The sequence below is a fragment of the Bubalus bubalis genome, chromosome 2 (genome assembly GCF_019923935.1).
Source record: "Bubalus bubalis isolate 160015118507 breed Murrah chromosome 2, NDDB_SH_1, whole genome shotgun sequence".
Classification (NCBI taxonomy): domain Eukaryota; kingdom Metazoa; phylum Chordata; class Mammalia; order Artiodactyla; family Bovidae; genus Bubalus; species Bubalus bubalis.
In genome coordinates, this window is record NC_059158.1 from 12,726,047 (window position 1) to 12,750,737 (window position 24,691).

The following is a 24,691-nucleotide window of genomic DNA, read 5'->3' on the forward strand; positions in this document are numbered from 1 at the left end:
TTTGCTGTCAGAAAGTTTAACTTGCACCATGTTTTACGCAGGGGCTTCCCTCATAGCTCAGTTGGGAAAGAATCTGCCTGCAATGCAGGAGGCCCCGGTTCGATTCCTGGGTCAGGAAGATCCACTGGAGAAGGGATAGGCTACCCACTCCAGTATTCCTGGGCTTCCCTGGTGGCTCAGCTGGTAAAGAATCCGCCTGCAATGTGGGAGACCTGGGTTCAATTCCTAGGTTGGGAAGATCCCCTGGAGAAGGGAAAGGCTACCCATTCCAGGATTCTGGCCTAGAGAATGCCATGGGCTGTATAGTCCATGGGTTGCAAAGAGTCGGACACAACCGAGCGATTTTCACTCACTCACTCACTCACTCATGTTATATGAAAAATGCCCAAGATGTTCCATCAAATTGTTTTGAATGGAAAAGGTCACTTATCCGAGCCTCTGCAGCCCCACCCTCTCACCCGGCATGTCAGCTTCTTGACTCGGTGAATGATTTCCCCGGTGCTGTCCACGACTTCAAGACTCCCGCTTTCACTGGAGTTCTCCGAGGAGTCGTCCTCCACCATGCGCTCCGGGACGGCACCTGTCACTCGCATCACTTCCACGTGGAGACGCCCTGCAACCTGGGTCAAGGAACCAGAGCACCGTGGGGTTAAAAGGCAGCCTGTGGACAAAACCGACCTGAGATGGAAAGCATGCAACCATAACCCCAAGTGAGCAGCTCCACTGTGACTACTAGGCCGCCTTCCAGCAACAGGAAACTTCCAGAGCTAGTCCACTCCATCACCTGCTCTGTAATCACTGGGCTTTACTTGGAGCGAAATCTGCCTCTTGGAATCATCTTCATTCTTACCCTTCTTCTGCAGGACAGCTCATGAACAGCACAAAGGCAGCCAACACATGCTACTTGGAGTCATCTATTTCCCTTATTTGTATTCATTCATATTATTCATATTCATTCACATACTCATCTGATCAAATACCTGGCATCGTGGGGAACACCAAGATAAAGACACAGGCTCTGCTATCTGGATGCTCACAGTCAAAAGAGGAGACAGAGAATGAAAAACCCAGGAACAACAGTATAGATTAACTGCTCTAACAGAGATATGTGTGGGTTGTCACAAGATGAATTTATACACTTGACAAATATTTACGGAGAAGTGACTGGGTGCCAGGGGAGGACTAAGCACTGCGTTTACAACAGCAAACCAAACAGTCAGGCCACTGGGCTCATACAGCCTCTATCCTCTTGGGAGCAGAGAATTCGAACAGACCTCACACGGTGGCTGGAAGCAGGGTCAGGGGTGAGACCTACTCCAGGAGGGAGGACAAATACAAAGCCACTGAGTTATAAGGAAACAGTTCCTTTAAGATGGTTTTTCTAAAAAAGGGGGTGGGTGGGTGGGGTTTGAAGTCTCTAGAGTATCTTAGTGGTTTCTCTGGATCATTGAGAGTTTAGCAGCGTCTCTCCTGTAACTTGTGGCACAGAACTGAAATTAACGGGAGGAATGACCCCCAACCTTCGCAGACTTGGAGGGCGGTAATCAACCAGGTTTATCCTGGATACCGCACTTTAAGCTGTAACGACAAGTTGTGAAGGGGACACACGCGCCGGGGCTGCTGCTGTCATCCTAACAGTGAGGCTCATTCTCAAAGACAGCTCAGAGCACCTTCTGCAGAGCCACCGGCCCTGGCACCCAGGACCTGTGAGAAATTAGTTGATGGCATTTGACATGTGAGACAAATGTGGAGGAAGGAATATGAGAAAGGGAAGAAAGGAAATATGAGAAATCAGTTAGAAGATGGTACTTCTTAAGCTTTTTACTCCTAATGTTTTTTGAGAACCTAATACATTTTTAGTAAAATCTTAGGGGTATCAATGGAACACTCAAAGCCCACCATGGACCCTAGCTAGCTTAAGTAACCCTGACTAGGGACTCAGCTACTAGGTCTCTTTCAAATTGGAGTTGTGCCCATTTTTAACATGGGAAAAAGTAAGTTAGCTCACTAGTCTCCCACACCATAGTGTTCACAGGAGGGGTTACACATGTGGGAATATGAGACATGTATTTACACATCACAGCTGGGAACCTAAGGTTTATTTTCTGGGTTCACTTCAGGCAGAGTGGAGCCCTATCCTCAGCCTGCTCTAAGAACCACCACAAACCATATGTAAACTACATAGTCAGTGGGAATTTGCTATATGATGCAGAGAGCTCAAACTGGTGCTCTGTGACAACTTAGAGGGGTGGGATGGGGTGGGAGGAAGGTTCAAGAGGGAGGGGACATATGTTTACCTACAGCTGATTCATGTCGATATATGGCAGAAACCAATACAATATTGTACAATTATCCTCCAATTAAAAATAAATTTTAAAAGTAAAATAAAAATGTAACTTAAAAAAAAGAATCATGAAAAACAACTTAGTATTTCCAAGTTTGCATGTTATTAAAGAACAAATTACTTTTAAATTTAGTAGCATCATGAAATATTGATGCTACTAAATTTAAAATGAAGACATTCGTTGATGAACTGGGTAATAAAAAAAAAATGTTTGAACTTGAACATTTTCTGAAATGTTTCAGGCTGATATAAGGCCAATATAATGAAATAACTGAAATACGAGAGGCATTTTTTTTTAAGAGGTGGTAACAATGGGATGGTTAAGCTTGTTTGCTTAGAATATTTCAGATTTCAAAATAATCCCCTCGAGTTACATCTTATAAGGGCTTCCCTTGTGGCTCAGATGGTAAAGAATCTGCCTGCAATGCGGGAGACCTGGGTTCAGTCCCTGGGTTGGGAAGATCCCCTGGAGAAGGGAACGGCTACCCACTCCAGTATTCTAGTCTGGAGAATTCCATGGACAGAGAAGCCTGGCAGTCTATACAGTCCATGGGGTCGCAAAGAGCTGGACATGACTGAGCGACTTTCACTTTCACTTTTATATTTTGTAAAGACCACTTAGGCGCCAGGAAGGAGCTAAAGGGTATTATGGAGGTAAGAGATTAAAAGAGAAATCAATGGGGGGCACAGAGCCGAATCTGGTTTCCAAAATATTTCTAACTTGATAAAAACAAAGAAAATCCTGTGAACCACAAACAAAAAACACGTTCTAATAATCTTTTAAAGCCATGAATTAATGTTGATAGTTCCTATTCATATTAGTAGGGAAAAAAGAACGTGATCCTGAGGCTTCACCCTAGTTTCTGGATCTAAATCAAGAACATAACTTAAATCGAATTGAAACAACAAAACCCACACTTCGGCCATGGTCATTTTCTCCCAGCCTGGCTTCTCCTTACCTCCCCCTGCTGGCTGATGATAGGAACTGCATACTGAAGCTTCACATCACAGAAGAGACACTCCAGGAACACATTTGCCACGCCAATCAGGTTGTGATTCTCTTGGGCTTCATAGAAAGGGTCACCTCGTTTCCCGCAGAGTCGCTTTACCTGAGTGGCAGGACAGGTTAGGGGATTGGGGGTAGGGGGTAAGTAGGAAAAGAAAACATCAATCTAATACTATTTAAAACTAGCTATTTTGAAATGTTTCAAAAAGAAAGCATTTATCCACATCGATTAAAAGTAAAATCAGAATCATGTCATACAAATAAATCAAAACTAGCACACGGGAGGGGCTTGTTAGGGCGATAACTGATGAAAAGGTGTGGAAAGCCCTTCTATCAGTTATAGCCCCACCCACCACACACCCCACCCCAACCCTCCCCGTCTTCCCTGGCACACCCTACCCTGCATGGTTCTACTCCCTGAGCTTTTCTTCATTTCCTTCGTTGAGTCCTTTTTTCCATTACTAGTGTACGAACAATGGACCACGCTCTCTAAAATTATTCTTAGCATGTACCCAGCCATGAATACCGCTAGGACAGCATGAGCATATGCTGATGAACACAAAACCCATGCTGGCCCATCTAAGCTGATTTTTAACACCACCAACAAAACAGCACAAATTCACTTTGTTCCACTTCATTTCACTTGAAATGTACTAAAGATGCAGAAGGTGCTAGGTGTTTTCTTCACGTAGTTCCTATCTGTGTGAGGATCACATATTTTATGACCCACCCAACTGACTTTCACTTTACATTTCTAATATAAATGTCCCCAGCATCACTGCAGATATTCAGTGATGCACATGTGTGTGTTCTGACAACTGTGTGTTAGTCACTCAGTTGTGTCTGACTCTCTGTGACCCCATGGACTGTAGCCCCCCAGGTTCCCCCGTCCGTGAAATTCTCCAGACAAGAACACTGGAGTGGGTTGCCATTTCCTTCTCCAATGCATGAAAGTGAAAAGTGAACGTGAAGTCGCTCAGTCGTGCCTGACTCTTAGCGACCCCATGGACTGCAGCCTACAGGCTCCTCGGTCCATGGGATTTTCCAGGCAAGAGTACTGGAGTGGGGTGCCATTGCCTTCTCCAGTTCTGATGGTTAAGTTACTCATATTCTGTCCTTTTAATGCAACCAAACTCCTTGACATTTTGTCCCTTTTACCTCAGGAATCTTTTCTTTCCATTCTTGATAAAGGTCTCTCATATCAATTAATTTATTCTCCAGCTTCTCAATGGTCCACACTTGAGTGCTCTTTCCTTTCCTCCTCACTTGAATAGCTGGCTCACTCACTATTGCTCCTCTCTGTAGAATATAGGAAAACAAAAACAAAAAAACAAACACAGCAAATCTCGTTATTTTGGACTGCTGAAGCAATATGCATTATCATCAAGTAGAAAGTTTAAAAAAGACACATAATGTATACAAAGAAAGATGAAATCTACCATATATGGAATATTCTAGTTTATTTTCAATCTTCTTCGTAGGGCCGTGCATGCACGTTTTATTTTTAATCACACTTAGAACCAAGCAAAAATACAAATTTCCCATCCCAATTCTTTCTCCACAGTTAACCTTTTTGTGTGGTTAAATATTCTTCAGAAACATAATGTTTAATAGCAACAAAGTGATCTGTTATGGGGATGTATCACTCATTTGACTAATTAGTCTACTGCCCAACATCATGGCTGTTTCAAATGTTTGCTATTACAAAGGTAACTATGATAAGCATCCTTGTACAAAAGCACATAAACCTTTACAAACACTTCTTTAAGTATGGATTTACAGTAAATTTCACAAAGGAGAACTACTTGGTCAAAAGACTGAAATGCAAGAAGGCTGATGAGATACCCTCTGACTCATTTCTCACTCACTTGTCGGAGGGAAAAATGAATGGAGGAAAAATTACTTTTCAAGGTTTCTCCCTAAAGAAAAAAATCTTGAAGTTTACTGATGGAAACTTCTGAGTGGCTGCCAAGAATCCTTCTGTGTACATAAAACAGGGATCATAGGAGTTTTCCTTTCTTGTCACTCTCTCAGAATGGTACTATTATAAGATATTTACACATCCCCCATTTTCAGGAGGCATTTATATGAGAGAGAAAAGCAAGGAGTTAGTTATATCCATTTCTAGTTTCAGTGTTTTCTTATTTATTTCTGGCTGCAGCGCGTAGCTTGTGGGATCTTAGTTTCCCAACTAGGGAGTGGACCCTGGACCACAGCAGTGAAAATGCAGAGTCCTAACCACTGGACCACCAGGGAATTCCCAAGTTGCAATGTTTTAAAGAAAGCATTTAAACTAGAAACTCTTTCTGCCCTCCAGATTCTCATATTCTGATCATATATACCCAAAGAGGTTTCTAGAGGGGGTCTTTAAAAGAACAAACCCTCCGGCTCACGTCAGGGTCTCTTCACAGATGTTCTGCGGATGTCAGGCTGATGTTCTACCTCTCAGAAGCTACTGCTGCGCCTCTTGCCCTCCTCCTCTTTGAGAGCATTCTTACCTTCCTGTTGGCACTGAGGTTCGCAGCAGGGATCTGCAGAGTCACCTGGTAGTCGGTAAGCCTGCTCATCTCCTCGGCTAAGAAGTTTGCCTCTCTCACCAGGGTGTTGGCTTTCACCAGCTGCTCCCGCAGTTTTGCCAGACTTTGGCGAAAGAGTTCGTCCCTGTGAGCAACAGAGAAGGAAATGAGAGCATCTGGAAGAAAACTGCAATCCTGTTTTCCAAGTGAGTCATATTATTAGAAAGTAGTAAGAATCTCCTCTCAGACAATTATCTTTCAACCTATTTTTGGCAATTCACCTCTTATCCTCCCCTCTTCCCACCAGGGTTCCATGGGCTATCCACTGGTAACCAGGAATGAGGAGCAAAAGTGTGGGGTAACTTAACTTCCAACCATGTTTTAAATTATATAATATTTGAAAAAGAATAGATTTTGATATGAAAATGCAAAAAAAAAAAAAAAAGGCCCAATAAAGCATTCCTTTAGGAAAAAGAAATCATTATGACTTTTGTAAGCTTTGTAGTGGAGGAGATCTAGCATAAGGAGAAAGTGTTTTATGTGATTTCTTCATTTGGTAGATGTGAGAAGTAGGTACTTTTGGGGCAGCAGCAGTTTGCTTTTCAACTCTAAATGAGTGCTTCTTGATAAATATGTCTCTAACATCCTGACTGAGGAGGCAATGGCAACCCACTCCAGTACTCTTGCCTGGAAAATCCCATGGACGGAGGAGCCTGGTAGGCTGCAGTCCGTGGGGTCGCTAAGAGTCGGACACGACTGAGCGACTTCACTTTCACTTTTCACTTTCATGCATTGGAGAAGGAAATGGCAACCCACTCCAGTGTTCTTGTCTGGAGAATTTCACGGACAGGGGAACCTGGGGGGCTGCCGTCTATGGGGTCACACAGAGTCGGACACGACTGAAGTGACACAGCAGCAGCAACATCCTGACTAGATCCAAACCCTATTACATGTTTTCCCAGAGCCACATCTTTTGCCTCAGTAGTCTTTGTCATGTAGCTCAGCTGGTAAAGAATCCGCCTGCAATGCAGGAGACCTTGGTTCGATTCCTGGGACGGGAAGATCCACTGGAGATGGGTTAGGCTACCCACTCCAGTATTCTTGGGCTTCCCTGGTGGCTCAGCTGGTAAAGAATCTACCTGCAATGCGGGAGACCTGGGTTTGATCCCTGGGTTGGGAAGATCCCCTGGAGAAGGGAACAGCTACCCACTTCAGTATTCTGGCCTGGAGAATTCCATGGTCTATTCCATGGGATCACAAAGAGCTGGACACGACTGAGTGACTTTCACTTTCAGTCTTCGTCATAGTTCCAGTTTTTCACTTATTTGTATAATTATTTGACTAATAACATCCATCTCCCCTATGAAGCTGTAAGTGCCCCTAGGGCAGGGACCACGTCTTTTTTGCTTGTCACTACACCTAATTCCTGGCCAAGTACATGGTCCATCATAGAATATGCAAAAATTACCCACTGAATGAAAGAAAGAGTAGAGCTGACCCTTGAACAACATGGGTTTGAACTGCACAGGTCCGCTTAGATGTGGAATTTTTTCTCTATGATCCACGGTTGGTTGAATCTGTGGATGTGGAATGTAGATATCAAGGACCAACTGCAAAGTTACACTCGGATTTTCTGCGGCATGGAGTGTCAACACGCAATAAATGCTTAAGAAACGTCCAGTGCTATTATTATTACAACAGAGGAGTTATTAATGGACTGTGAACAAAGCCTGGCCTTTACATTTACTGAATGCATGACTGAGAGGGTATTTCGATTGACTGAAATAATATTTCCCATGACTTGGTGCTGTTGGGATCATAAAAAAGCACCATTCCTAGACTGGCAAGAACACAACAGAGCTTTGTAACAATTTACAATCTTTGCTGTTGTTACCATTTCCTCCACTACTGCCTCAGTTCTGATACAAATATTTTAAAGTTGTAAATTTAAAAAATTCACAGATTTCTTAACATTAAAACTGGATTTAAATTGACTCCAAAGCAAGAGAAATAAAAGAACAAGAAATGCTTTTTATGCTTTGAGTGAGTGAAAGTCGCTCAGTCATGTCCAATTCTTTGGGACCCCATGGACTGTAGCCCGCCAGGCTCCTCTGTCCATGGATTTCTCAGGCAAGAATACTGGAGTGGGTTGCCATTTCCTTCTCCAGAGGATCTTCTAGACCCAGGGATCAAACCCGGGTCTTCTGCATTGCAGGCGGATTTTTTACCGTCAAAGACACCAGGGAAGCCCGCTTTTATGCTTTAGAACTATTCAATTGTTCTTTACTTCAAAACGAAACAGTGATATTCTAACTTGGCACCATTTTTACTGAAGGGTAAGAGGGCAGGTGTAATCTTTAACAACTGACATCACAGTAAACATACTTGAAAGTGAAAAAGTGAAGTCTCTCAGTCATGTCCGACTCTTTCGGACCCCATGGACTGTAGCCTGCCGGGCTCCTCCATCCATGGGATTTTCCAGGCAAGAAGACTGGAGTGGGGTGCCATTTCCTTCTCCAGGGGAACCTTCCTTGAAAGACAAGGCGACCGCTAACAATTCAGACATGGAAGTAAGACTTCCCTCTTTGCTAGGTTTGTCCCCCTTGGACGTGCCTTACAACAGCCTCCCCTGAGGCCCCGAGGCCTTGCCCCAGGCCCCCGGGTCCCCTTCCTACCTCTCCTCGGCCCACTGGGTCACCTTCTGCTGCGCCGTCTGGCTGCTGTAGGCCAGGCGGTCGGGGCCGCTGATCTGGGGCTGCCTCTCCGGGGACAGCTGCTGGCGGAGCTGCTCCAGCTCCCGCTCGTACATGAGTCGCTGCTCCTCGAGGGCGCTTCGCTTTTCCTCCAGGTACTGTTTCTCCAGGACCTGCACCACGTTCTGAACTGGGTCTGGTGAGCCAAGAGATAAGGCAAGGGGCTCTTCAGCGGTGGCTGGGACAGGCAGCGCCCCCCCACCCCCAGCGAGGCTTCTAACAAGGACCGTCTCCTCCCCCAGATGGAGCCTTTCAGTGTTCTTGTCTGTGAGCGGCCGGCCGGGCCCGGTCAGGTGGAATTCTCTCCATTTCCTTTTTCTTAACATTTCAGATTAAACACCTTGTAGGGAAACATTCTTCACATCTACTATTACGTTCTTCAATTTGATGAGCTCGCCCTGATGTGTAGATAGGTGGCTCAACTACAAAAAGAAGAAGGTAGAGGAAAAAGGGATGGTATTCTATCCACCAAGAAGAAAGACTCAATGAAATCTAAGGTGATTTCAAAGACAGAGCCATACAAGATTTGATTTTATGTCGTCACTTTTTAGGTGCATTTAGCATTGGTTTTAGTTGACAAAGGTTTATAGTACCCATTGACAAAGGGTTTACAGTTCCGATTTGGCTAAAAATTTGTTTCTCCTGAATTTCTCTAATGTGGGAGGAAACTTACAGATCACAGCATCTGTTTGAGAATATGAATTGAGTATATGGTCTGCCAATTTCTCAGGTGCTAACAGCCAAGAAAGCAATTCACTTACAAAAACAAAAGTCTACTTCTGCTTTTTTGCTTTTGCAGATTGAGAGATGACCAACATACATGTGGGTGAACAGGTATTAGAAATACTAATAGATCTTGTTTAAAGGGGCCCTGACTATGACTAGGGGTGGTTATGGTGTAGGTAGGACTCAATCCTAAAGAGCTAATTGGCTGTCCCAGGACATTAGCTTGGTAACGGCCAATGACCTGGATGCAGTGGACAAAGTTTAAGGAAAGCACAGACCACGTGTACACAAGAGAAAACTATGACACATCTAAGTGAGGAGGCCATAATGGGGAAGCAGTATGTTAGACAATCTGGATGGTAAACAAAGAAATTTACCATAACGGTAAATATTTCCTTGAAGCACATAAGACCTAGGAGATTCACTTGTATTCTCAGCCTGGCCTGCAATTTACACACTGGCCTATTCCGTGCAGTGTCCTATTTCTACAAATTGACCCTCATTTTAATTTCTGGGATAAGAGAAGGAAATTAAGAGGAATCTTCACATCACCTGATGATGGATACTGACTGACTAGACCAGAAGACCCTATCAATTTGTGAAATAAGCATTCATATTTTACTAGTTATCTATATGAGAAGGGGGGGGGAAATAGCACTTTAGCTTAAAAAAGAAGGTTAAAGATTACAAAGCAGAGTAAAAGTCATTTTAAAAATCACTAGATATGCACAGTATATGCGAGCTGTTTTAATAAAAATGATGACCACAACAGCAATAATAATTCTACTATCTGTTGGCTTATGTCTCAGGGTAGAGGCACTATATGCTTTTCATGCATCATCTCACGAAAGCCTTGCAACAAAGCTCGGGGTGGGCAGCATTCCCATTTTAAAGAGGAGACAACTGGAGCTCAGAAAAGTTAAGTGGCCAACCCAAGATGGCACAGCTAATAAGCAAAGCAACAGAGCCGGGTTTTGAACTCAGACCAGAGTTAATTATCTGGGGCAGGAAACAAACTTAGTAATAAATTATACTCTTACCTCCAATGTTTTCCTCAGAATTAGTACTCTGCTAAAGAACAGATGTTTAAAAAATACTGTTCTTTGCTGATATAAAATTCTAAAATTCATTTCTTTTTTCAAAGACTACTACTTTTCTTCATAGAGTCCTGACATAAGAGTCCCTGAAATGCATCAACTGAAAGGCCAGTGAAAAATGGACTCCAAAAAAAAAAAACCCTTCTTACACAAAGACAGACCATGGCTGGGCAAGACCTCTCCCATAGTGAAAACTGATATACTCCAAAGGATTAGAACTTCTGATACAGCCTTAGAGCCTCTGGAAGAAAAACTGTAAATAATATGGTAATGTTTTTTGAGAGAGTTTTAAAAAATTTTACATTTAAGGGCTAGAGAAGAAAAGTTCTCTCAGAATTTTATATATATATATTTCTCAAACAGTGATATATATATATATATTTTCTATTTAGGCTCTAGGTGTCAAAAAGAAAGGACAGGGTCCTCACCATCCATTTATAGGGCCCTAAAATAACCTCAGATATGCAGATGACACCACCCTTATGGCAGAAAGTGAACAGGAACTAAAAAGCCTTTTGATGAAAGTGAAAGTGGAGAGTGAAAAAGTTGGCTTAAAGCTCAACATTCAGAAAACAAAGATCATGGCATCCGGTCCCATCACTTCACGGCAAATAGATGGGGAAACAGTGGAAACAGTGTCAGACTTTATTTTTCTGGGCTCCAAAATCACTACAGATGATGACCGCAGCCATGAAATTAAAAGATGCTTACTCCTTGGAAGGAAAGCTATGACCAACCTAGATAGCATATTCAAAAGCAGAGACATTACTTTGCCAACAAAGGTCCGTCTAGTCAAGGCTATGGTTTTTCCTGTGGTCATGTATGGATGTGAGAGTTGGACTGTGAAGAAGGCTGAGCGCCAAAGAATTGATGCTTTTGAACTGTGGCGTTGGAGAAGACTCTTGAGAGTCCCTTGGACTGCAAGGAGATCCAACCAGTCCATTCTGAAGGAGATCAGCCCTGGGATTTCTCTGGAGGGAATGATGCTGAAGCTGAAACTCCAGTACTTTGGCCACCTCATGTGAAGAGTTGACTCACTGGAAAAGACTCTGATGCTGGGAGGGGTTGGGGGCAGGAGGAGAAGGAGATGACAGAGGATGAGATGGCTGGATGGCATCACCGACTCGATGGATGTAAATCTGAGTGAACTCCGGGAGTTGGTGATGGACAGGGAGGCCTGGAGTGCTGCAATTCATGGGGTTGCAAAGAGTCAGACACGACTGAGTGACTGAACTGAACTTGGTGTGTATGAACCTTTTTTCAGAAAAAGAAAACTGGAAAACACATGAATTTTTTTTTTACAAAATCATAGTCTAGGGCTTTGGCTTAAAGACACTGAATAAGATGTTTAATTCTTATTTCTACTTGCTGGTCAATGGTGTGTGGAAACACACATATCCCAAGTGGCTGAGGAGGGGGTTCCACGCCAACGCACAGCTGATGTGACTGGCCATGACACAGTACCCCTACTGCTCACCAGGCCTTCTCAGAAGCCACAGAACAACACACAGATGTGCCAGAGAGCAACTCCAAGCATCCTTCCCCTCGCCTGCCATGGACCAGCCCGGAAAGCCATGCTCGGGGACTCCAGATGTAGCCGGGATACACAGAACCCAGGAGAGGTACAGAGGCTGAGGTTTCTTTTTCCCTCTGATCCCAACACAAGTCTGGAAACACTTTTCTCTGGATAACATTTTCTTTCCGAATTAATTGACCCATTTTAAACCTTTCTCACTATACAGCATATTCTTTTTATTTTGGCCACACATCACGGCTTGTGGGGTCTCAGTTGCCCAACCAGGGATTGAACCCAGGTCCTTGGAGGTAAAAGCATAGAACCTTAACTGCTGGGAATTTCCTATATAGCATATTCTTTTTTGTTAGTTTGTTTTTAAATTCAAACTTTTTATTTTGTATTGGGGTATAGTCAATTAACAATGTTGTGACAGTTTTAGGTAAACAGCGAAGGGACTCAGCCATGTCTGTACATGGATCTGTTCTCCCTACATTGCATACTCGTAAAAAGATCATTCCAATCAGCATGTCAGTCTGACTCTGTGATATGGGTAAGGACAGAAACCAAAGATGATCTGGCCTGTTCTCAAATCACCAGTCCACTATCAAGAGAGTGTTAACAGTTTCCTTCATTTCCTTATCACTTTCTTCCTCTTGAATGAACTGTTTTAAAACTCAGTGAGCCTGGAGCCTCAGGCCAAGAAACCAAAGGGGTAAGTGTTTTAGGAGAGAAAGGACCTCTTTTCCTTTGGGCATAGCGTGCTCCCTTCTTCCTTACTTTATTCTCTGCCTGGTACATAACTACGCAATGAGCACAAACTTCCTTGTTCGTCCCGTGTATGGGAAAGAGAGAGGGTGATGGTGTGAAGGTTGAAGGGCATTTACGTGACCCAGAGGAAAGTGAAAGTCACTCAGCTGTGTCCGACCCTTTGTGACCCCATGGTTTATACAGCCCATGGAATTCTCCAGGTCAGAAGACTGGAGTGGGTAGCCTTTTCCTTCTCCAGGGGATCTTCCCAACCCAGAGATCGAACCCAGGTCTCCCACATTGCAGGCAGATTCTTTACCAGCTGAGCCACAAGGGAAGCCTCAGGACCCAGAAAATTTAAAAAAAGTGACCCAGAGAATTAGAATTAATTCATATCAAGATGCCTAAGGCACTGAATCAAAGGGCAGAATAGATCCTTTGAGGGAAAAAGGAACCTTTGAATTCCAGATGGAATAAGCCCTGGGATCCTTCAGCAGACCCTCAGTTCTTCTTTACTTTAGAGCTGCCACTGACTCTGCGAAAACAGTTTTTGTCGAGAAAAACATATTATGGTCTAAAAATACGAGGTTTGCTTTTACTCTTAATTCAAATGAACTGGGTTTTAGACCGTTAATTATTCTAGAGATTTGAAGATACACTATTTTAGTTTATCACTGAGATAATGCAGGTGACTATTAATCCAGAAGTACCATATCCTGAACTCCTATGCTGTCAACAGAAATAAAAATACCAGAGACACTTCTTGCTGTCGGATACATGAGGAAAAGAACAGCCACCAGGTTCTAACCATTGGGAAGGCCATGGAATTTGGAAACGGGGAGGAAGTGGTCATAACTGAAAAGGGAACATTCCTCCAACAAAGAATTCAGAGCACCTCTGCCAGGCAGAAGACTGCAGTGTCTTCCCCATCACGTTAGATCTGGCCAAAGCATGAAGCACAAGCGCCAACAAGCAGCCCTGCTAAAAACCAGTCAAGCTCCTTCAAGCTAAAGCCAATCAGTTAAAACCTTTATCCCAGTGTTTGTGGAGGAGCTTCGTCTGAAACCACATGAGAGGGAAGAGAATCTTCAAATAGGACCACCAAGGGGACGACCACCAGGCAGACAGGCTTATGATCGGGAAGCCACCTAAGCAGTAGAGGTGAAGAGTATGAATTCTGCCCGGCCGCCAGCATTTCAGCATCGTATCAGAGCACATCGTTGTGCCCTACAGGGGAGCTTCACTTAGCAAGGGGAGTGGGTAAAGCATAGTAACGGGGAAATGTTACTTTTACATGAATGAAATCAACACTAGAGATCAAAGTCTGATGTAGAATACAAATGGATACTTACGTTAACACCATGAGCCAGGCCACTGATGCCCAACTGCTCTGCCTAAGAAGACTGGAGGGATTAACAAATACTACACACTCACTGGTTATCCAGGGGGATTGTGTGTGTGTGTGTGTGTGTGTGTATATAAAAATATATAAATAAATATATGATAAGCAGGTAGTGATTGGAGAAATTAGAAATGTGTGCCATGGGATGATAGATAGATGATTAAATGGATACCACTTAGATGCTTCGCAGAGTTGGAGAACAGAGACATCCAGAAGCCTGTAACTGCATCGAAAGCAAGAAGCTCTCTTCTAATGGGCATTCCTTCACCTGGAGTTTGGAACTGCACTCTCCTGTCACACCCTGCACCTACTGGGGCTTCCAAAACAACCACTCAGAGGAGACTTGCTGCTCAGGCATGTTGTTAACCGACCCACTAATGTGATTCTGTCTGAGCATGAAATGTCTGTCGGGACTCCTCCCAACTTGGTAAGCAAGTGGCAGAGTGGGCTGGAGCTTGGGTCCCGGCTGTGGTCCTCCCTGTGCTGCGTTGTCAAAAGCCCCCATAGTTAATCTCTAATCTTTTTTTCTTTTTAAAATGTTTGGCCACAGCATGGCACGTGGGATCTTAGTTCCCCAGCCAGGGATTGAACCTGTGCCCCCTGCACTAGAAGGAAAAGTCTTAACCATTGTCATGGAAATCCCTTAATCCCTAATCTTAATGATGCTCTTTTCTGTTATTCTATACTCTACATAGTAATACATCACACTTGTTTTTTCATCTGGTCTTTTCTTGATACTTCATTTTTATAATTAAAAAGAGAGGTCCTTGAAGCGAAAAATCCAGAAATAAACAAAAAAGGTCAAAAGCTTTATTCTTGCAACAGAATACCCAATTTGATATGCCAGAAATCTGACAATTCTCTAGCCACGCTCAAATTCCTCTCGGAGTCATTTAAAGAGGAGAGAGACAAAGTAACTGTTTAGGGTCTTACCATTGCTATTCAGCGTTTTCATGATAACCTCCATCTGCGCAAATTCGTAGTTATAGTCTGGTTCTGAGGAAGCCTCACTGGCCGCGTCCAGGTCGTGCTCCGGTGGGCCAGTCTCTTTTTCAAAGTCTTTCAACCAATCTCGCCGTTTCCTCTTAGGCAAATTAATTCTGTGAGGTTTTTGACCATTAGAGAAAATCAATGTGTTTCACACTCGGGTAACAGAAAGATGTGTCAGTGAACATAATCGTGAGCACAAAGCGCTTACCTGAAGAAGTGGTTGTTTCCCCACAGGATTCTGTCCCCATGCCACAGCTGGGTGGTGCTGCACACGAGGGTGCCATTGACACAGGACCTGGGGGACACGACGTGGGGGGATGTGTCAGCTGAACAGCAAAGAGCAGAAAACGCCGACCCAGGGGCTCAAGAGGTAAGCGGGGGAGCTCTCTCTTAACAGACGTACTGGGTCATGCAGTGTCCTTTATTATTTTAAACGCTGAATGATCCTTCTAAAAACTCAGTTTCTCATTCTTACTAGCCATATGTCAATTCTCAAGAGCCCTACCTCAATGTGTGTGCATGCCCGCTCAGTTGCTAAGTCATGTTCAACTATTTGCAACCCCACGGCCTGTAGCCCCGCCAGGCTCCTCTGTCCGTGGGATTTCCCAGGCGAGGATAATGGAGTGGGTTGCCAATTCCTACTCCAGGGGATCTTCCTGACTCAGGGACTGAATCTGTGTCTCCTGTATTGGTGGGTGGATTCTTTACCGCTGAGCCACCAAGAAAGCCCACACCACCTCGATAGTGGCTACCAAAATGGTCTCAGCAGATAGAGAACCTTTCCATGGTCTCAGAAAGTTCTACTGAGCAGTGTTATTCTATAATAAAACTAAAAACAGTTCCAGAGTAAATCAGAGAGAAATATAATAATATTTACTTCTTTTACTTATTACTTCTGTGATCATCTGCATCTTTAGATACACTATTCTAAGTGCTCGCTTATACATATACACACACATGAACATATCATGCTCTTACTACAATAATATAAAAAAGAAAAAGTTATGGAAACTGGTTTGGCAATGTACCCAAGCCAAGAAATTAGCATAGAAGTAATTTCCACTTGGACACATGCCAGGGGTACATGGAGGAAGCAAATATAAAATCTCTTCGCAGGAAATTATGTAGCCTCATCCAGGCCACAAGACTCCTACAAACTGCTGAAGAGGAACAAATCTAAAAAATCATGAACTGCTTTAGGAAGCAAAGTTATCAGCAGACACAACAAACAGTTGGACTGAAGCCCCAACAACATCAAAGAAGAGCATTTCTGAATATAGGCAATGAAATAAGTAAAAATAAAATTACTAAAGCATACAATGGAGTAAAAACAAAATTCTACCAATAGAGACCAGGCATATCTTAAAAAAGACTTCTTAGACTTCTACAAATGAAAAACAGAGACACAGATTAACACTCAATAGACTGTAGGTAAGCAGCAGGCAAGACATGCGAGGAGAGACTTGGGGAAGAGTCAAGGAAATAAGCACTATCCCTTCACCCCACCTCCTTCTCTTGCTATGTCTCCAATCCCATTCCCATCTTCACAATCAAGATTCTCCGCCCACTCCCTCACCTTCTAGTCTTCCTTCTTTGTTTATTTTCCTTCCATACCCACAACTGCCTGGTACCCAAACATCCACTGGCTGTTAATGTCTTCCTAACTGCTATGTCCCACAGAAGGTCTTTAGCTTCTATACTGACCTCTTCTTTAAATGTTCTCTTTCCTTGGAGTCCATCATTGTACCTTGCCTCTCTGACTCCCTGTCTCAGCCCTCCTCATGGATTATCTTCAGATTATCCCACAGACATTGGTTTAACGCTTCCACCATTCATTCTAGATCCACTTTGAAATCAGGCAACACATTAACACCCAGCTCTGTATCTTTAGTGTAGGGTCTACAGCGTTAAATCCAATGTGCACCTGGAAATCTTCACACCGATATCCCAAAGACAGCTCAGACTCAAAATATCCCAAACTGAACTCATTACTACTCATTACCTATCATCCTGCAAGCCTGTTCCTTCTCTAATAGACCTTATCTTGATTTAGTAGCACCACTGCTTATCTCATTTCTAAGACAGAAACTTAATAGTGCTGACTTCTTTTCCTTTACTGAGTTCCTATGCTGTCTCTGAGCATATCACTAAATCTTGCCAACTCTTACATAATTCTAAAATATATTTTGTTCTTCACTTCTTTTGCTACTGTGCATTCCCATGACAAGAGCATATCCTAAGTCCTGCAAACCCCACATACTTTTATAGTGATCAGATTTGCAGGTTATAAAGATCACTTTAGAAGGAGCGCTTAGCTTCCTGTAAAATAAGTGTTGTTTCTATACATCCTCCCCCACTAGGCTTTCAGTCACTATTCTTGGACATTCCCAGCACAGAGCCTAGAGCAAGCATACTGAATGAATGAACCACTGGCCTCAGGTTATAGGAAAGGAGGAGATTGGGCATGGTGGGAACGGAAGAAAAGTAGGGTAAAAAGACTTGGAGGTAAAATCAGGTACGAGGAAATCTCCTGAATAAGATCATTTTCAGATATAGAGTTGAAACAGAAAATGATTAAATTGTCACGTTGTGTGTATGTGTGTGTGCATGTGTATATACACACGTAATTTTGTCAATTAAAAAAGTAGGAAAAAAAACTCCAGAGCTTCTAATGGGTGGGGGTACAGCACAAAGTTCAATTTTATTTGAACTTGGAATAAATAAAAATTAAGGAATAGTATCACCTTATCATTAAATATGTTAACAATATATCACTTTAACACAAGACCTACAAATTTCATGAACCACGCATGTTGATGGTTTCAGTCTCAGGTTTTCATCATTTGGAAATGTATATGGCTGATATTAACAGAGTAATTTGACAAGAATGTAGTTTTCTTCATAAAAACGTATGTTCTGAATTATAATGCTGTGCATTAATGAATATTGTTTTAAGACTTCATTTTATACGTGCTTATAAAATAATTGAAGACATCATTTAGTAGAAATTAAAAAGTAAATATATTACCCTGTCAGTTCTCAAATTTTTACATATTACAGTTTAGCTTAGGAATTCTTCATATAATGGGGTTATCTGATTATAACTGCTTTTCATATAATGCATTATATGGGTAACAACTAACTTTATTCAATATTTATGTGTGTCAGGCACTGAGGGAAGTGATTTGTATGTTTTGTCTACCATTAGCCTAGGAGTAGGACATGACTTAGCGACTTCACTTTCACTTTTCACTTTCATGCATTGGAGAGGGAAATGGCAACCCACTCCAGTGTTCTTGCCTGGAGAATCCCAGGGATGGGGGTGCCTGGTGGGCTGCCGTCTATGGGGTCACACAGTCGGACACCACTGAAGCAACTTAGCAGCAGTAGCAGCCTTATTTATCACATGAGGGAATTGAAGATTAGATAGAAGAGGTATCTTATCTAAGATCACCCAGCTAGTAAAGGCAGAATCAGCCACGCCGAAGCTGGTGCTCTAAATTTTGCTTACACAGCTCTCTATAAGCAGAAAGCAAAGCTAGTGTGGCCTTAACTTTGATAACTGAACAAACAGAAAGGGGCAGTCTACTCCTGAAAATGAGGCACTTAAGCTATGTTAAGGTACTTTTCTTTTTTTGTTCTTCCCTACCATCTCTTTATTTTTATTATTTTAAAATTAATTTTTATTGGAGTCTAGGGCTTCCCAGGTGGCTCAGCAGTAAAGAACCTGCCTGCCAATGCAGGAGACACAAGTTTAATCCCTGAGTCTGGAAGATCCCCTGGAGAAGGAAGTGGCAACCGAATACTCCAGCTCCTTGCCTGGAAAACTCCATGGACAGAGGCACCTGGGGGGCTACAGTCTATGGGGTTTAAGGAGCTGGACAGGACTTAGCTACTCAACGACAACGACAATAGTTGCTTTACAATGTTCTGTTCGTTTCTGCTGTACAGCAAGGTAAATCAGCCACGTGGATACATATATCCCCCCTTCCTTGCATGGCCTTCCCATTTAGGTCCTCACAGAGCATTTAAATAGAGCTCCCCACGCTACACAGTAGGCTCTCATTAGTTATCTATACGGTACTTTTCTTACCGTGCATTTTCTTTTGGAGTGAGGCTGACCTCTCCATCAGAGCCAATGTCGATCTCACAGTGCTCAGGCTGAATTCCTATCCCAAAGAGCTGGATGTCCTGAGAGGTGTCGGCACCTACCCTGGTGTGGTCCTGGTAACAGATTGTTCAAGAAAGAAACACCTACACTTGCAGGTAACTCAGTAAAAGTTTATCACAGTCAATTTGAATAACCCAACAGACCACGGATAACAACATTAGGTGAACCAGACAGGAGATGTGAGATCTGGTGCATTGTAGGTCAAAAGCTTACCTTAACACTCTAAATTTAAAACATGTTTAAACACTATAGAAAAAAAAACCAAACAAAACCCTAATCACCAGTGATTAGCTATTATTTTGGGACATAAAGAAGTCAGATTTGACAAAAGAATACCTTGAGCTCCAATTTTAACTTGATGACTATTTATGTGACCATGGCCAAGCCATTTCACTCTAAGCCTGTTTTTTTCCCCCCCAGCAAAACCAAAACAGTATTATTATGATCTAATGAATAGGATTCTTTCTCAAGAATCACTTGAATTAACAGTGAAAGTCTTTGAGAAAAGCTATATAAATTCAAGAAACACTGAAAATAGTTTCATGGAGAATCATATTTTCAACTTTTAAAATGATAAACAACAGTTGACTTGCTAATAGTAAATTACAGAGTATTCATGCCTGTGGGTTATACAGTGTACATGTTAGCATGATTCTTAAGTACTTCACAACTCAGACATGTGAGGACTGCGATTCCTGCTGATTGGGCCCAGTGTGCAGCCCCTTTGCCTGTTGTGTTGCTCTAAAAATGATGCAGTCTCTGTGACAATAAAAAGACTTCCCTGTCCAACAGAGAAAGCGCAGTGCATGGTCTTTCAAAATCAAGAATCCAGAAACCATCCCTTACCGCTCCATCCTTTCCCAAATGAACAGATCTTAAGCCTGTGAGCGGACTCTCAGTAAGTCAGGGGCTATTTATGTCATATTTGTTTCTGGAAAAAGTAGAATAACAAGGATTCTAGGAGACTGAGGCTCCTTTCTTCACTTCAAGTTTATTCTCCACTGCATTCTGCATATTCACGAGGCAGCTCAGAATCCCTAACGAAGGAGTCTGACGACCGCTGCAGTGACTGGTGCAGTATGGTCAGTGACATGCCCTTGAGGCCACAGGGCCAAACCCCAAAGCACACACCCACCTCCACACCTGAGGGTGATCATGGGACCAAGAGTTACTTCCTGAGGATGCAGGTTTAGAACGGATGGACATGGAAGAACCCTAGGGAAAAACCCTAGCTGTGTAATTTCCCATCAGAGTCCGCTTTAGGCTTGTGCTGACCTCAAGATCCCCTCAGGATTACTCAGACGCATAATGGTGACTCTCCAGAGCTTCTCAGAATCATGTCGCCATAGCCAGAGATCACCCTGACACCCTTGGTGGCTCCCCCTGCCCCTCTGAAATCAGCCCAGCTAGGCAGCCCCAGTATAATATTGGTTGGTCCAGAAGTTTGTCAGGGGTCTTTCCATAATATCTTATGGAAAAGATGTTTGGCCAACCCAAACTTTTTGGCTGATGCAATACAAAACAGCTAGTTCTCGCTCAGTGGTAACTTGACTGAACTACCATTCCTCTTATTTTTAATGAGAGCTAAGCTGGATACAAAAAGCAAAATCATGGGGACAGGTACCCAGACCCAAGTGGGATTGTACATGAAGGAATCAGGATGGCAGCTATCTGCTAATATACCTTCTTACCTTTAAATAATAAACCAGAAGTTCGTTGAGAGCAGGGTCTGCGTTCAGGTTGACCAAGTAGCACTTGTCATCTCCCACTTTGATACCAGAAGTCTCCAGGGAAATCCCCATGCTTTCAAGTTGCCGCTGCCTCTCCTGTGCAGAGAGAGACAGAAGCAGGAAAGCTCTGTGTGTTGCTCGAGTCAGGAGATGTACCAACGGAAAGTCACTCTTTCTGGGGACAATGCCAGTGAAATGACACATTCTACTCACAGCTCAACCAAGTTTCTGAGCGTCTAAGACATGTGTCAGTGTCATAGGAGCACTAAGGGTGAACCAGGTACCGTCCTGCCCTTAAGGGGCTTCCAGTCCAGTGGAGGGGTAAGACCACAGGGCTAGAAATCAAAGAGCAGAGCCCCGAGCCTCTGAAGAGGAACACCGTGCTGCAGGACTTCAAAGGAGGGAGATTGTGATGGGCTAAGAGTCCAGGAAAGGCTTCAGGAAGAGAATACCTTTGAGATGGTTCTTGAGGCACAAGAAGAATTTCAAGAGGAAGAAACGGGGGAGTTGCAAGGTAAGGGCAGAGGGAAGTACGGTAAGGACTCAGGATGCAGTGGATGAACGCAGGTGTCAAGAACCCCTAGTCCAAGGACCCCAGGTATAACACAGGGAGCTCTGCTCAATGTTATGGGCAGCCTGGATAGGAGGGGAGTTGGGGGAAAATGGATACATGTATAAGTATGGCTGAGCTGCTCTGCTGTGCACCCGAAACTGTCATGACATTGTTAATCGGCTATACTTCAATGTAAAATAAAAAGTTAAAAAAAGAAAAGAATCCCTAGTCAATGTGGGAAAGTAGTGGGAGATGGGGCTGGAAGAGCAGGCCTCTCCTTTTTGCAGAGGGCCTTGAATTCATTCGGGCTTCCCTGGTGGCTCAGAGGTTAAAGCGTCTGCCTCTAATCCGGGAGAGCTGGGTTCGATCCCTGGGTCAGGAAGAACCCCTGGAGAAGGCAATGGCAACCCACTCCAGTATTCTTGCCTGGAGAATCCCATGGACAGAGGAGCCTGGTGGGCTACAGTCCATGGGGTCACAAAGAGTCAGACACGACTGAGCGACTTAACTTTCACTTTCACTTTTGTTATTCATGAAATGTTTTTTGTGTTAGGTACTAACCTAGGACTGGGAATACAAGAGCAAACAAAACAAAGTTACTTCTTTCACCAAAAATTATATTCTAGTGGAAGGACACAGACCATAACAAAATAAACAGGTAAAATACAGAATTTCCTAAGGTGATATGTGCTATGAAGAAAAATAAAGCAAAGTAGGAGTTACAGTAAGTTAGGTGTGTGCATGTGATATCTACAAAAAACATATAAGCAGAAGGCTGGCCCAGGTTCCAGTTACTGATTTCCAGCCACCTGATTGGGGTGGTTCAATACTTACAAGTGGTCAGTGAGATGAAAATGTCATGAAATGCACAGTGTAGAATTCATATCTCACGCATACAGACACTCACACATGTGTGCATGCTCAGTCCTTGCTTTTTATCTCAAATAAATTTCATAACAGCATTTTCTAATGAGCCAAAGAATCAAACACATTGAAAAGCCTATGATGTGCTGCTGCTGCTAAGTCGCTTCAGACGTGTCCGACTCTGTGCGACCCCATAGACAGCAGCCCACCAGGCTCCCCCATCCCTGGGATTCTCCAGGCAAGAACACTGGAGTGGGTTGCCATTTCCCTCTCCAATGCATGAAAGTGAAAAGTCAAAGTGAAGTCGCTCAGCCGTGTCTGACTCTTCGAGACCCCATGAACTGCAGCCCACCAGGCTCCTCCATCCATGGGATTTTCCAGGCAAGAGTACTATTATAAATTCTCTGCCAATGTTTTGCCAGGTGATCTGAAATCACAGATTTTTGTTTAAAATGTGAAAAGCAGGACACATTAAAGATGATTCCTATACCATGCCTGCACAAATTTTGAACTCTCTTCTAGCAAACACAGGGACCAAGTAGTAATTGATACAAGACAATGAAGTCAGTGTCTAAAAATGGATTTTTGTAGGCTCTAGTTCAGCAGAAAAAGCTCCTTAAGGCTTTTTTTTTCCTGGCTGTCTCAGGTCTTAGTTACAGCATGCAGGATTTTCAATTGCAGCATGTAGGGTCTAGTTCCCTGACCAGGAATTGAATCCATGTTCCTGCACTGGGAGCACGGAGTCTTACTCAATGGACCACTAGTGAAATCCTCTTAAGATTCTTTGAGGATGACAAGTAGTTTTACAGAAAAGATGGCAAATGAAGAAGAATCACTATAGCACAGGGAACGATACTCAGTATCCTGTGTGATAAGCCATAATTGAAAAAAATATTTTTTAAAAGAATGTCTATATGTGTTTAACTGAGTCACTTTGCTATATGGCACAACACTCTATGTCAACTGTACTTCCAAAAAAAAAAAAAATCACAATATTTTAGTCCCGGGTTATTAAGCTACCTGTGCAATTTCTTCTGTTTTCCTGAGCTTCTCTTCCCAAGTCACTGTTAGCTCTTTTATCAGCTTTTCAGATTCTTCGAGCTTCTCTTTCAGTTCAGGGGCCTTCATAGCCTTTAAAATGAAAGCAGAGATATCTGATTTTCTCATTTTTTTCCAGCATTATGTACAAGACAATCCCTTATTGTCCTTCTTAAGAGGTTAACAACTGTCTTTTGGAAGCAATTAAGCCTCACACTGTCAGGGTTTTTTTTAGATCTTTATTAATCAAATGATGTGAAAGAATAAATGGCTATTCCTCTTAAAGCCAGAAAAAAGAAATTCCAGTGCCCTGAATTAAATTGATATAAATCATCCCAGAGTAATTTGATCCATCATACTTAAATTTCACATTTAAAGACCTCAAAGATGCTAAAGTTCACCTTCAAAATAGCAAAGTATGAGAACGAATTACTTGACTAGATTTCTTTTTTAATAAAACAAAGACCAACACACATCACTAATAAACATATCCCAGTTATATTAACCTACCAGCAAAGGTAGAGACTCTTCTCAATCATTTTAAAATTTGAGTCTGGGCCATTTGAACTACTTTTCTTACTGATGGTAATAAACTTAGCATGCTTATTACTCACTTGGAAATAGGACATCTGGTTAAAAAGGCAGTAATTTCCCTCTGAGTTTGCTCAGTGAGAATAATTAAGAGGTCTAAATATAGACATACAGCTTAAGAAATCTCGGGGGGCCTTTTCTTGGCCCCCATATGTTTTTATGACACTCTGTAGTAACATGAGGCTCTGCAAAGGATAACCCTACAAATAAGAAAGATGTCAGAACTTGGACTGGAAGCTGAAGTGGCGATGATGTGGGTCTGGCTGAGGATGTTGTTAACTGTGTCTCACTGTGTTAACAGAACCTGAGAGTGACATTCAGTGCTGGGTCCAAGGGGACACACATGAAAATTCTATGTGAAGGCTGAGCATCAAAGAATTGATGCTTTTAACTGTGGTGCTAAAGAAGACTCTTGAGAGTCCCCTGGATAGCAGGGAGATCAAACCAGTCAATCCTAAAGGAAATCAACCCGAATATTCACTGGAAGTACTGCTGCTGAAGCTGAAGCTCCAGTACTTTGGCCACTTGATTCAAAGAGCCAACTCATTAGAAAAGATCCTGATGCTGGGAAAGACTGAAGGCAGGAGGAGCCGGGGACAACAGAGGATGAGATGGTTGGATGGCATCACTGACTCAATGGATGTGAG

The 24,691-nt window shown here is 42.9% G+C and overlaps 1 protein-coding gene across 14 annotated transcripts in view; it reads right to left on the minus strand.

Moving 5' to 3' along the window:
• Positions 1 to 24,691, minus strand: part of KIF13A (kinesin family member 13A) — a 199,991-nt gene that overhangs the window by 37,411 nt on the left and 137,889 nt on the right. For 8 of the 14 annotated variants that reach the window (XM_044927484.2, XM_044927486.2, XM_044927481.2 and 5 more), the window contains exons 12-22: positions 23,436 to 23,546; positions 20,960 to 21,094; positions 19,191 to 19,321; positions 15,306 to 15,392; positions 15,041 to 15,207; positions 13,734 to 13,853; positions 8,542 to 8,755; positions 5,849 to 6,011; positions 4,509 to 4,649; positions 3,304 to 3,453; positions 459 to 620 (exon numbers count right to left, since the gene is read on the minus strand). In XM_044927484.2, coding sequence (XP_044783419.2) covers positions 459 to 620; positions 3,304 to 3,453; positions 4,509 to 4,649; positions 5,849 to 6,011; positions 8,542 to 8,755; positions 13,734 to 13,853; positions 15,041 to 15,207; positions 15,306 to 15,392; positions 19,191 to 19,321; positions 20,960 to 21,094; positions 23,436 to 23,546 — 1,581 coding nt within the window. Of the gene's footprint in view, positions 1 to 458; positions 621 to 3,303; positions 3,454 to 4,508; positions 4,650 to 5,848; positions 6,012 to 8,541; positions 8,786 to 13,733; positions 13,854 to 15,040; positions 15,208 to 15,305; positions 15,393 to 19,190; positions 19,322 to 20,959; positions 21,095 to 23,435; positions 23,547 to 24,691 lie in introns of all 14 variants that reach the window. The other 6 variants (XM_044927511.2, XM_044927508.2, XM_044927502.2 and 3 more) reach the window with 2 other exon arrangements.